The 11357-nt window shown below is 36.0% G+C and overlaps 2 protein-coding genes across 2 annotated transcripts; one reads left to right on the top strand and one right to left on the bottom strand.

Moving 5' to 3' along the window:
* Nucleotides 1-441: 441 nt before the first annotated feature.
* On the bottom strand, nt 442-2872 carry LOC142539928 (uncharacterized). The gene is made up of 4 exons (XM_075645694.1): nt 2594-2872; nt 2362-2482; nt 1343-1514; nt 442-772 (listed from the first exon to the last, which is right to left on the bottom strand). The coding sequence occupies exons 1-4, from the start codon at nt 2792-2794 to the stop codon at nt 550-552; spliced, it is 717 nt and encodes a 238-aa protein (XP_075501809.1). The 5' UTR covers nt 2795-2872; the 3' UTR covers nt 442-549.
* An 805-nt stretch (nt 2873-3677) lies between these two features.
* Nucleotides 3678-11122, top strand: LOC142539926 (uncharacterized). Its single transcript, XM_075645692.1, has 13 exons — nt 3678-4089; nt 5562-5635; nt 5901-5984; nt 6159-6239; nt 6815-6895; nt 7363-7455; nt 7993-8172; nt 8311-8378; nt 8737-8788; nt 9438-9491; nt 9574-9666; nt 10005-10071; nt 10670-11122. The coding sequence occupies exons 1-13, from the start codon at nt 3948-3950 to the stop codon at nt 10759-10761; spliced, it is 1161 nt and encodes a 386-aa protein (XP_075501807.1). The 5' UTR covers nt 3678-3947; the 3' UTR covers nt 10762-11122.
* The last annotated feature ends 235 nt before the right edge of the window (nt 11123-11357 follow it).

Raw genomic sequence — 11357 nt, 5'->3', positions numbered from 1 at the left:
GCTGTAAACGTGAAACTTGGGATAAAACCGCCACGGGAAATCAGAACCCGAAAACAACTATGCTAATCAAGAAGCGCATGATGTGTTTGCTTTAATCACTGATTGTCATCTTGGCATGAGAGGTCGTACTTTTTGGAGCATATTTTTTGGAGTGTCGTAGTCTATTGTATTTTTCGGTCCATATGACGGGAGTGAAATATTTGACAATTTATTGGAATCGGCTATCGACTGTTGGGAAAATTTCAGATTCAGGGCAACAGTTTGGACTAGAAAACTTTCAGATCTTAATCATTTATCGATTTCAGTTAGGGACTAGAGTTTTATTGGATGATGATGGATTTAGATTGTTTTGTATCCTTTTCATACTTGCGGATATCTTGTTTGCTCTTCTTAGTTAAAAAAAAAAAAAGATATTCCCAAGTTACACAATACAGCATGATCTTCCACAAGAAGTTTTTTCAATCAGCAACATAAGTTCAATAGTTCTACAAAGTTTGACCTTCCGAACTAGATTAACACGACAACTGCATCCAACCATAATTTTATTAGCTAATCAAACTGCTGTCTGAGATGCATCTCGGTCTCACTTTTCCATGATGCATGCGAAGATTGCCCTCTCATCCTTTTACTCTTCTCCTTGTCTTTAATGATCGATCCTTTCTTCTTAACAGGCTCTTTATCTGAATCTGTGGGAGGACGGTCACCGCACAAAGGGCAGATCATTCCCTTTGCATGAGAATAAGTTTTTGGAATCCCACACTTCACACACATCCTGAAACCACAATGATCTATCACTTACACAAACCAACCTAAAATAGATGACACTGCAAATAGCGTTAGATTTCGAAAGCATAAATTACATAACCTACCTAAGAAGAACCCAAATTACAAGATATCGTGGGTTAGATTTCAATTTATTATCTTGGTATAATGAACTGACAGAAGATAAAGTACAAATTTTTGTGCACTGGGAGGAAAGTGAATGTAAAAAATTTGGTCTTCTGATACCAGCATACATTTTCAAAGATCATGGAGGCAGATGCAACATTAATTGTGTGGTTTCGGCATACCTCAAGGATGGTAAACCGTTATTACAAAATTACTAGTTACTGATTACTTATGGGTGTGTCATCTGATACCAGCATAAACATTTTCAAAGATCATGGAGGCAGATGCAACATTAATTGTGTGATTTGGGCATACCTCAAGGATGATAAACCGTTATTACAAAATTACAAGTTACTGATCAATTATGGGCGTGTCATAGGATTGTATTGTGTATTCGATCCATTCTACACAGATAAGTAGGGATCTTCACAAGAAGAGGTATCAGTAGGCATACCTCAGAAGCTCAGCAGCATCTTCTGCATTGGGATTGCTAACTGTTGCCACACGTTTCCCACCTTGCGCCATTCCCGTAGCACCAGATTGGCCTTGGGGGGCTGTGTTTTCTACATCGCTTCTCACTCTCTCTCGGATTCCAACTAACTGAGCCTTAGACTCCACTACAACCCCTTTTTAACAACATATAATAAACATTACAGAAGTGTGACAATACATTCAAGAAAAGAATGTCAGAGACAAGGGAATTATATGGATGAGATAGTTCTTAAAATCTCTAATTTGTCCAGAGAATTTTCTGAAAAAAATAACATTCCTTTGACTCTTCATTTCGTTTAAGTTCATCAAGTACAGATTATTGTGCATTTGCGAAGGTAAAAAAATATATTAACTGAAACAAGCGGCAATATAACATGAAGGAACAAACCAACCATAGAGTCTGTTGTTCAGAGAAAAATACCTGCGCCATTATATGACGCTGCAATAACCTTAGTAGACAAAATAAGAACAAGGAAGCACAAAAATACAAACATATTGAAGTACAAAAGCAGCATGTTTAATGGCCTGCGAGGATAATGCCTGGTTTTGCAGCAGTTTGCTAACCACCAACAACTAAATTACATGTAAACTATATATCTCAACTGGATGTCAAAGGTGTTAAAATTGTGCAGGCACTCATCTATAAACCAGTCTCTAACCCGCAACACCTTATAAACCCTGCAAGAACCCATTTAGTAATTAGTATAGTATATACACCACCAGAATGGCTCATTGATCAGGTTGATTCACAAATGTCACATTTTTAGAACAAGCTGATTAACTCCCATATAGCATATATACCACCAGAATGGCCAGATGACCAGTGTCCAACTACCGAGCGAGTAACTAAACAAAAGAATGGGAAATCAAACGCCACCTGAGAAATTTCTAAATCATTGTTTACAGCATGATTCATGAGGCCGAGAAAAAAAAAAACAAATAAATATATTTTTTGGTTTGTTAAGAAGTATATGAATTCACCTGATGGTAAATGCCTCTTCTCTTTACGGTTTTTCCTTCTACCATGCCTCCACTGCTGCACAACCCCCTTCTGCAGATCTTCTTCCACGCTATTGTTCAGAAACTGCGGCGGGCTTGCAATCTCCAATAATTCCCCCCCACCAAACACGAAAAATATAAGAATTTGAGTAAGACCCGGCTTTCAGAAACGGAATCGGTCACCAACTTTGACCCGCGAATCATTGATATTTACCTCGGAGAAGGCGTCGAAAGCGGACGGCAAGGAGGAAGAAGGCCGCGGATTGGAGTCGAACAAGGGTTTGTAGGAACGGTTCTTGGGAACAGAGTCTTTTGCATCATCGTCGGATGATATTTGGTCTTGCAACCAGAGCTCGTCGTTTACTGCTACATCTTCCTCGGCAGAGGAGTAGCTCTGCAGCAGTGCCAAGCTCATATTTTCTTTCCGGTTGCTCCTCTGAAGTCTACTTTCAGCGCGGCAGACCAATCTGCAGCAGTGCCAAGCTCATCTTTTCTTTCCGATTTACTATTAATTATTATTCAATTTTTTAATATAAAAATAAAATCACAAAATGTATTTCCACCAAATAAAAACCGATGTTGTATAGGCGTACGAAATTTATAAATATTGGGGAGAACTGATAAAAATATTATATGAAAGTTTTACAAATCCAAAGTCTATTATTAATAGGCTAATTTTTTTAAAAAAAATATAAGAAAAACTAAAACAATTGATTGATGCTTACTTTAATTTTCTAAACAAAACGTCTACGAGATTGTTTCACGAACTAATTTGTGTGATATGTTTTTACCCGATCCATGCAAAAATATTAATTTTTATATAAAAAAATAATACTTTTCATTGTAATTATATATCAAGATCTACCGATCTCACAGACCAACCAACAAAAGACCTACTCAATTTTCTATTAATATCCGATCTATCAATAAAAAAACCTTGAAACTTTATCCACCATTGCATGCAGGTATTGGATTATTTTTGACTGATGTTACATGTATATTCAAATTTGTACAAAAATTCTTTTAACATGAAAAGTTTGATACAAAATTTCATTTGTCAAAATCTAATAATAAATTCAATACAAAATCTCACGATAACATTGTTATAAATATTATTGTACGATATGTTGATTGTATTTTTTTTCAATACAATCATTTAATTTTCTGGTATATTATTAATTGAGATATTATAAATTTATTTCAATTATTTATTTATTTATAATAAATTATTTATTTTGAATTTTTTTTGTTATTATTTAAACATAGTTAAATTTTAATATACTATTCATTGGCCGAAATATCGACCACAGTATTTTTGTAAAACCGAAGGGCGTGCATTGATTCTAGCATAGGTGAACCAGATTCAACACAAGTCAAAGGTAGCCCTTTCCTTTGCCGTCCATCTTCTCGGTGGCCTCGGGGTACGATAATCATCCCCTCTAGCAGGACAATCAAAGAAATCCGCCTAGGGAGTTTTATCCCAAATTCATGCGCATGAAGTAAGAATCCTTGGTTTTGTGGAGTATATATAGTTGTAAACAAACACCCTTTCTGTATACTCCGTATACATGGATAAGGTGTACGGTAAGCTGCGGAATTTGGATGCGTACCCGAAAATCAATGAGGATTTCTTCAGCCGCACGCTCTCCGGTGGTGTTATCACGCTCGTCTCCTCTATCTTCATCTTCGTTCTTTTCGTTTCTGAATTCAGTATGTCTTCGCAAACTTTCCGATCTCATCTTCTTTTTTTTTTTTTAAAAAAAATTTCTTTTACCCCGTTGATGTTGGAGCTTCCGAGGTTTGAATGTTATTGGGTTTGCGGTCGTATTATTATGTTAATTCTGATTAGTTTCTTGGTGTATATTGAATTTTGTCGCGTGTTGGTGGTGGTGGTGGAAGGCATCTAAATGCAGCGCGGAAGTGGGGGAAGCCAGGGTTAATTTTATGAAAACATTTAAAATGATTCGGGATGACTGTTTTAATATAATCTAGGAAGCAGATCCCTTTTCTTTTTTCTTAATTTTAGTAAGAAAACTTGTGTACTCGTCTGGCCTGCCCGAGGGTGTGATTACAAAGTGCAAAATATTTTATCTTAATGGTAATTGGTACAGTGTTCATTTAGGCAACTTGAGTTCTTGGGGGCTTACTGCTGATTGAAGCGTTGTTAGGATCTGGCAAGAAGGACCCGTCAAATTACTTTACAATAAGTAGAAGATGCTAGTTTTATGTCAATGTATATACTTACCATTTTCTTTTATTTATATGATGTTGATTTTTATTGAGTTGACACAGGAGGGGTTTGAGTGTATAGTTTTATCTTATTGTTAGTGGTTAATTATTGGTAGTGGTTATTTATAGGATGTTACCAATCCCATCTATTTTTGGGTCCCCATGTATTCCAACCTATTCCATTGTAGCTAATTTGGATTTGTGAATGAAGATACCAAATCCGTTGTTTGTTTATAAAACTAGCAATGGGGAGGTGTACATTGCAACTGATTATTTGGGGAGTGACTCCCACATATTAGCTCTTCAGTAATCGGGTGATAATAATATGACTTATGTGATGTAGACACTATGGAGTTTGGCTGGCTGCCTAATACAAAGTGATTAAATTGTCCATTAGCTTGATGGGTAAGTGGTGTTTCCGGCTCTTGGTATAAATGCTACTTAGGCCATAAAGTGGAAATTGAAGAGACGGATGATCTTTTCGATGCATTTGACTGTGGAGTGTGGAATCATATATCTTTTGGATTTACCACTCAGTTGATTCTGTTTGATCTACCCCGATATTTGGACATGGCAAGACATTAATTTCTTTTTTCATAAGAAACCACTGGTAATACACCTTTATTTGTTATAAAAAATATGATATAAACAATGATTCTTCGTGTTAAACTACTATCATTCATGAAGATTCTTGTGCTATGTTTTTTGTTTTATTTCTTACCTTTGAATTTTGCTAAGACTCTTTCTCGTGAAGAAACCCATCAATTTTGATTGGATTTTTCATACGTATGAGGTTTCATACATGGTTTGTGTTAGCATAATACCAAGATCGTGCTTATTTCTTAGAAAATCCACTTACCTTGCTCGCAAGATTGGAATTGATTCTTTCAAAAGTATCATTGTTGCTTCTATACTCTCACTTATACAGCATGTTTATTGGCTTCTTATTGCAGGATTATACCTTCACACCATAACAAATACAAAGCTAGTAGTAGACACGTCTAGAGGAGGAAAATTGCATATTAATGTAAGATAACTGTGTAATGTCTACCATTATAGAAACTTAATCCTCAAAATTGAACTCCATTCTCAAGTTTGTTTCTATACTTGTAGCATAATTTTATCTATTTAAGTGGTACGAGGTAGCCAAGGTAGCCATTACCCTGTTACGGACCTACAAAACTTAAGTTATTTGTTCACTTTATACTACTCCTTCCCTTTATTTAAGCCATGGGCATTAGCTTCATCCCTATCAATGCAATTTATTAATTTACCTCTTAATTTAACTGCAGTTTGATGTCACTTTTCCTGCCATTCCATGTACATTGCTGAGTGTTGATGCCATGGATATCAGTGGGGAGCGACATCTAGACATAGTATGTATGCGTATGGCTCTTTCCAGTTTGTTTTCAATGTCTGTGTATCTTGTTTATATTGTCAAGCTAACTTTCTCGGCTTTTATTTTAGTCTCAAACATTTCTGCTGACCTCCTGCCAGCTTCCCTTTATTTCTATATATTGGTTGCATAATGTGCTTCACTGAACCTGCAGAGACATGATATTTTCAAGAAAAGAATTGATTCTCATGGCAATGTGGTAGGGACGAGACAAGATGGCATTGGTGCCCCACAGGTTGGTGAAAACATAGAAGACATCCTTTATTAAAATTTTGTTTCTCTTTTGTGGCCCTTTATTCTTTGGTGTGCTCATAATTCCTCGGATTTATTTAGCCTTCCATAGTTTGTGTCAGTTGATGAATTTGAGTCCTGTACATGTCACTTACCATTTGAAGGAATTATGAATGTTATTTTAACTCATACATAATTGGTGTGTCCTGCACTGAATGTTGATCAGTAACATTTTCTCAACGGAGTTCCTTTGTAGGACTTTTTAGCCCTGTGGCTGCGTGCCAAATATCATCCTCAAGGGGGATTGAAGACAATTAATTTCTCATCCAGCTACTCAGAAAATAATTTTCTTTGCAAGTTTGTGTCAATTAGCTTTCTTTTGCCACTCTTTAAGAATTTATGTGAAAGCTTCGCCATAACAATGTTGTTAGAACTTCAAATGATTTACAAAGGCATCCGGTTTCTTGCATTTGTTCGGTTCACTGCCTGTGTGTGTTATTTAAAGTGTATATTAAGACTGAGAAGTCTTGGAATAGACAGTGCTCTCTCTCTAAATCCATATTTTATTATATCTTTTAGATCGAGAAGCCTTTGCAGAGACATGGTGGCAGGCTTGAGCATAACGAGAAATATTGTGGCTCATGTTTTGGCGCAGAATCGGTATTTCTATGCCATCCATTTATTTTATATTTATGTTATTTACTTAGGTAGGGGACTGTATGTAGGATATTACACAATTGGGTGAAATTCTGGAGCTCTGTTCTTAGAAACGAAATTTAACCACTGGGTTGTCCATACTTGTAACTTTTGGGTCCTCTTCGCTCCAAAATTTTTTGTGATCATTTATCATAAAATTCAACCAACTTTATGATGTGGAAATAATTTACATATTTTTATGCTTCAGATTTTCTGGTAAATGAAGTGAGAAAGCAAACCAAAGAGCATAATGAAAATTTAGTAGTTATTATGTGCTCTCTGTTTTTGTTTTGATGAATGTCGAGACACGTACAAGATTCATATGTTTCAGTTTTACTTTTTTTAAATGTTCCAGGCAGTGTGAACATGGGTGCACGGAACTGCGCACATGTAAATCTTTATTTATCATTATTTTCTATCTTTTTTTGCAGGCGGATGATGAATGTTGTAATTCATGTGAAGAAGTTCGTGAAGCATATCAAAAGAAAGGCTGGGCAATAACAAATGCAGATTTGATTGATCAGGTTGGAGGAACACCAGATTTGATGTTAATTTTTTCTAATTGAGTCGTTGACAATTTTTGTCTTTTTAAACAAGTAGGAAATTGAAATTTTTTTCAAATAAATGCTGTAATGAAAAAGACGAATGTGGCGTATTATTGGAAGCTAATTCAGACAGGCTGCTAAATCAGTGTAATTGATATTAAATTTGCTGGAATACTGGCCATTAGATCTTCTCATTGGCTGGCCAAGAGAACTATTGTGTAGTTGTCACAAACAAGTTACTTCACTTTTCAAATGCTTTGGCTCGAAGTTATATGTTAGTCTTTTTTCAGTGCCAGTCTTCATATCTGTCAAACAATGAAACACATTGACATATTGAATTGTTAACCTTATGCTGTTTGGATTTATTCTGAGGCTAAAACTAAAGATGATCATATGTAGTTGAATTTGTGAAACCATCTTGGAATTCCAACCATTCTTACACTCTTGTCGATTCCTCATTTATATTCTGATATGAGGTCATTTTTCTATGCTATGATATTATTTTAACGTATATAGTGCAAAAGAGAAGGCTTTGTTGATAAAGTAAAAGAGGAACAAGGTGAAGGATGCAATATTCATGGATCTCTGGAAGTTAATAAAGTGGCAGGGAATTTTCACTTTTCCCCTGGTAAAAGCTTTCACCAGTCGAACTTCCAGCTGCTAGATCTCCTCGCTTTTCAAACAGAAAATTATAATGTAAGGACCTGTCTAGTTTTTGGTTTTTTTCTTCCTCTCCGATCTCCATGTCATAGACGTTGAATTACTCACTTTAGTTTCTTTTCAAATTTAAACATAATACAGATCAATTTACTGCTTTTATGGCATTCCATGCAGATAAGCCACAAGATCAACAAGTTAACTTTTGGAGATTCTATTCCTGGGATTGTAAATCCTCTAGATGGGTAAGCAAACTTACACACAGGCCTTTTATCTTGAATATGTGATTTTCGACAATGCGTTGGCGTTTTGAATTGAGCTTAAGAGGGATTAATATTTGACCCTGAATTTCACAGTTTTTTAGCCCCTCACTTTCACATAATTTATATGTGATAATTCATTTGTTTCATGTGTTTTCGAATCCTGCATGTCTTTTGGTGTGGTGTAGTGTCCTTTGATGTGAAGACTACTGAGACAATAACATTTTCCTCTCCTAGACACTTTACTAACACCGTGGAAACCTTCATAGATACAGATGGTTGTTAAGTTATCGTGCATTTGATTTTCGTTTTTGTATCATTAATCATTTCTGTAAATATTCAGTGTGCAGTGGCTACAAGAAACTCCAGGTGGAGTGTATCAGTATTTTGTCAAGGTCAGTGCTTGAAGGGAACTTACCCTGACCCTGGCCTATTATATTTTGCTCTCGTCGAAGAGATCACACACTCTTACACGCCCTTGAAACATGTATCAACTGTTTGCTTGGATGTTTGTTATCGAGGTCAGTGCTCTAAGGGAACCTACCCTGACATTGACCTATTATATTTTACTCTCACCAAAGTGGTTTATTTGCTATCTTAGATTTCTGATGACCTTGATCCCTTCAACAAATCTGCTGACTATTTTGGTCAAGGGTTACCGAATCACGATTGCCTCATTGTAAATCTATCACAATCATGAAATAAATTCAACTCTACTCTAATTAATTGGATAATTTCAATCTGACATTTTCATAGTTCATGATCCCCCTTCTCTATTACACTCCTGAAGTAAGGCTTATTAGACCATTTTATGAGATCTTCTGCGGTAGGGATTGGTTGTGTATAAAACTTGCATCAAACCATTTTAGTTTTCCATCCCTCGTCATTGTCGTTCATCAGCGAAATTTGGTGCTGGAAAGAAAAGGTGGATGCATTTTTTATTTTTGCTGCTTTGGAAATTGTAATACTTCAAATGCTTGTGACACCCCTTCATCTGAAAGATCTAAAAGCTTGCCACTTCTAAGTTTCTTGTGGGCTTTGCAGGTGGTTCCAACCATACACACCAATATTAGAGGTCATACTATTCAGTCAAATCAGGTATTACACTTTTCAACATCGCAACTCTTATTTGATATTTACATCTATCTCTTTTATATCATCACTGTTCGTATGCATTCAGTTTTCTGTCACCGAGCATTTCAAGAATTCTGAAATGGAGCTGACCAGGTCTGTTCCTGGAGTTTTCTTCTTCTATGACCTGTCTCCCATAAAGGTAACCTTTATTACAAAAGTACAAAGTTTTAATTAGAAATCTAGGCATTATTTTGTAGAAACTTGGTATTTCATCTGTTCTTGTACAATGCGCCATTCTTGCCCAGGATGAAGCATGTCTAGACCCCGAAGGGTTATGCATTCTCATCCATTCTGAGAAACTATTTTTGTGATTTATTATGCTGCTGAGCTTGATGCATAATGACTAGATAGCAACATATATTTGGATTTTATAAAATATCTCGCTCTTGGTGTTTTTTATAGCTGAAAGTAAGGTTCTTTTAGGTATACTTTTTATCTAACTAATATACTTTATTATAACCGTGTATATCATGGCAGGTTACTTTCACAGAAGAACATACACCATTCTTGCACTTCCTAACACATATCTGTGCCATCATGGGAGGTATTTATATTAGTTTATTGCTTGATTTGCATCTCTTTTCTGCTCTATCTAGAGATAATTGGTTGCTGTCTTTTGAACAAACAGCTACCTTGTCTGGTTAACTTTAAGCTTACTCCCTATTATGCTAGTCGTAAGGAGTATTAAAGCCTCTTTTTAGAACACATTTGTACAATGCATCTCTTGTTTTCTGATCTAAACATGGAGATGGGACCTTGTAACTCTTCTCCCCCACATGTTCCTTCCTCGAGCTATGCTAAGACCAGTTTATGTATTTTATAAATGCACTCCACTTGCTATAAACACCAAATTCTGTCTCCATGCCTAATTGATAGGAGGTTAACGAAAGCAGAACTTTAGCCTTCGTCCAATGACGAATTCAGTATTCAATAGCTCATCACAATGTAAGGACAAATAGATTCCCCGTGTTTTATCATCTTAACGAAATTCTAATACTTAAAGCCGTCAAGTTTCCAGCTTAGGACACACTTAGTGGATTCTTGAAGCGATGAAGATGTACTTTCCTGGTCCATGTACACTCTCAACTGATACTTGAAACAACTTAGTATCGTCGTAATTCCTTGAATCGTCATTTTTCCAGGTGTATTCACGGTTGCTGGAATAGTGGATTCTTTCATTTACCATGGTCAGAAGGCACTGCGGAAGAAACAAGAACTTGGTAAACTCAGGTGAATGCTAAACATGAGATTTCATCGAACAAAGAAAATGTGCCGCTAAAAACACCACATGGCTTCAACCGTGTCAGTTGTTGAAAGAGGTGTGTACCCTCATGCTCAAGAAGCAAGACATGAAGGCTTATGGAGTACGAGTCTGATAATGTTTGTAGGCGTTTATTACCTCTGTTTTGGTCAAGAAATCTCTGCTCTTTTTATCGATGCTGTATTTTATGAAATTTTGGTTTATGGCAGTTGTCGATGTCAGTTATCTATATTTTTAGAGCTTATCCTACTTATCTATATCAGTTGGACACTACTGCCTAACTTTCCAGTATGCAAAACAAATTGATTGAAGAGAAGTTCGAAGCTTTGTTTAATCTTGGTGAATAGTTGCATAGAGTTCCCATATTTACGGCCTCGAAGTATCATGACGATGGCCGTTTAATAAACTTGATGGGTTTGCGTAGGAAGTCGATTCAATAATATAATTGCATCCTTAATATTTAATAAGGATAGATGTATGTACTCAATGTAGACACGAAAGATGGATGCTACAAAATCATCAGTGTAGAAATCAAAATGTCAGTATCATCTCAGTAATCTGGCAATGGC

This window comes from Primulina tabacum, chromosome 3 (assembly GCF_025594145.1).
Source record: "Primulina tabacum isolate GXHZ01 chromosome 3, ASM2559414v2, whole genome shotgun sequence".
Lineage (NCBI taxonomy): Eukaryota > Viridiplantae > Streptophyta > Magnoliopsida > Lamiales > Gesneriaceae > Primulina > Primulina tabacum.
The sequence above is the reverse complement of the archived record's forward strand: the minus strand, read 5'-3'. Positions and strand labels throughout refer to the sequence as shown.

What these genes read in the sequence shown, in the direction of transcription:
- LOC142539926 (XM_075645692.1), top strand. Translation starts at nt 3,948, where the DNA reads ATGGATAAGGTGTACGGTAAGCTGCGGAATTTGGATGCGTACCCGAAA. An exon ending in TCTTTTCGTTTCTGAATTCA is followed by an intron (nt 4,090 to 5,561) that starts GTATGTCTTCGC and finishes TTCTTATTGCAG; the next exon opens with GATTATACCTTCACACCATA. An exon ending in TTCAAACAGAAAATTATAAT is followed by an intron (nt 8,173 to 8,310) that starts GTAAGGACCTGT and finishes CATTCCATGCAG; the next exon opens with ATAAGCCACAAGATCAACAA.
- LOC142539928 (XM_075645694.1), bottom strand. Translation starts at nt 2,794, where the DNA reads ATGAGCTTGGCACTGCTGCAGAGCTACTCCTCTGCCGAGGAAGATGTA. An exon ending in GAAGAGGCATTTACCATCAG is followed by an intron (nt 1,515 to 2,361) that starts GTGAATTCATAT and finishes GTTGTTAAAAAG; the next exon opens with GGGTTGTAGTGGAGTCTAAG. An exon ending in GATGCTGCTGAGCTTCTGAG is followed by an intron (nt 773 to 1,342) that starts GTATGCCTACTG and finishes TTGTGGTTTCAG; the next exon opens with GATGTGTGTGAAGTGTGGGA.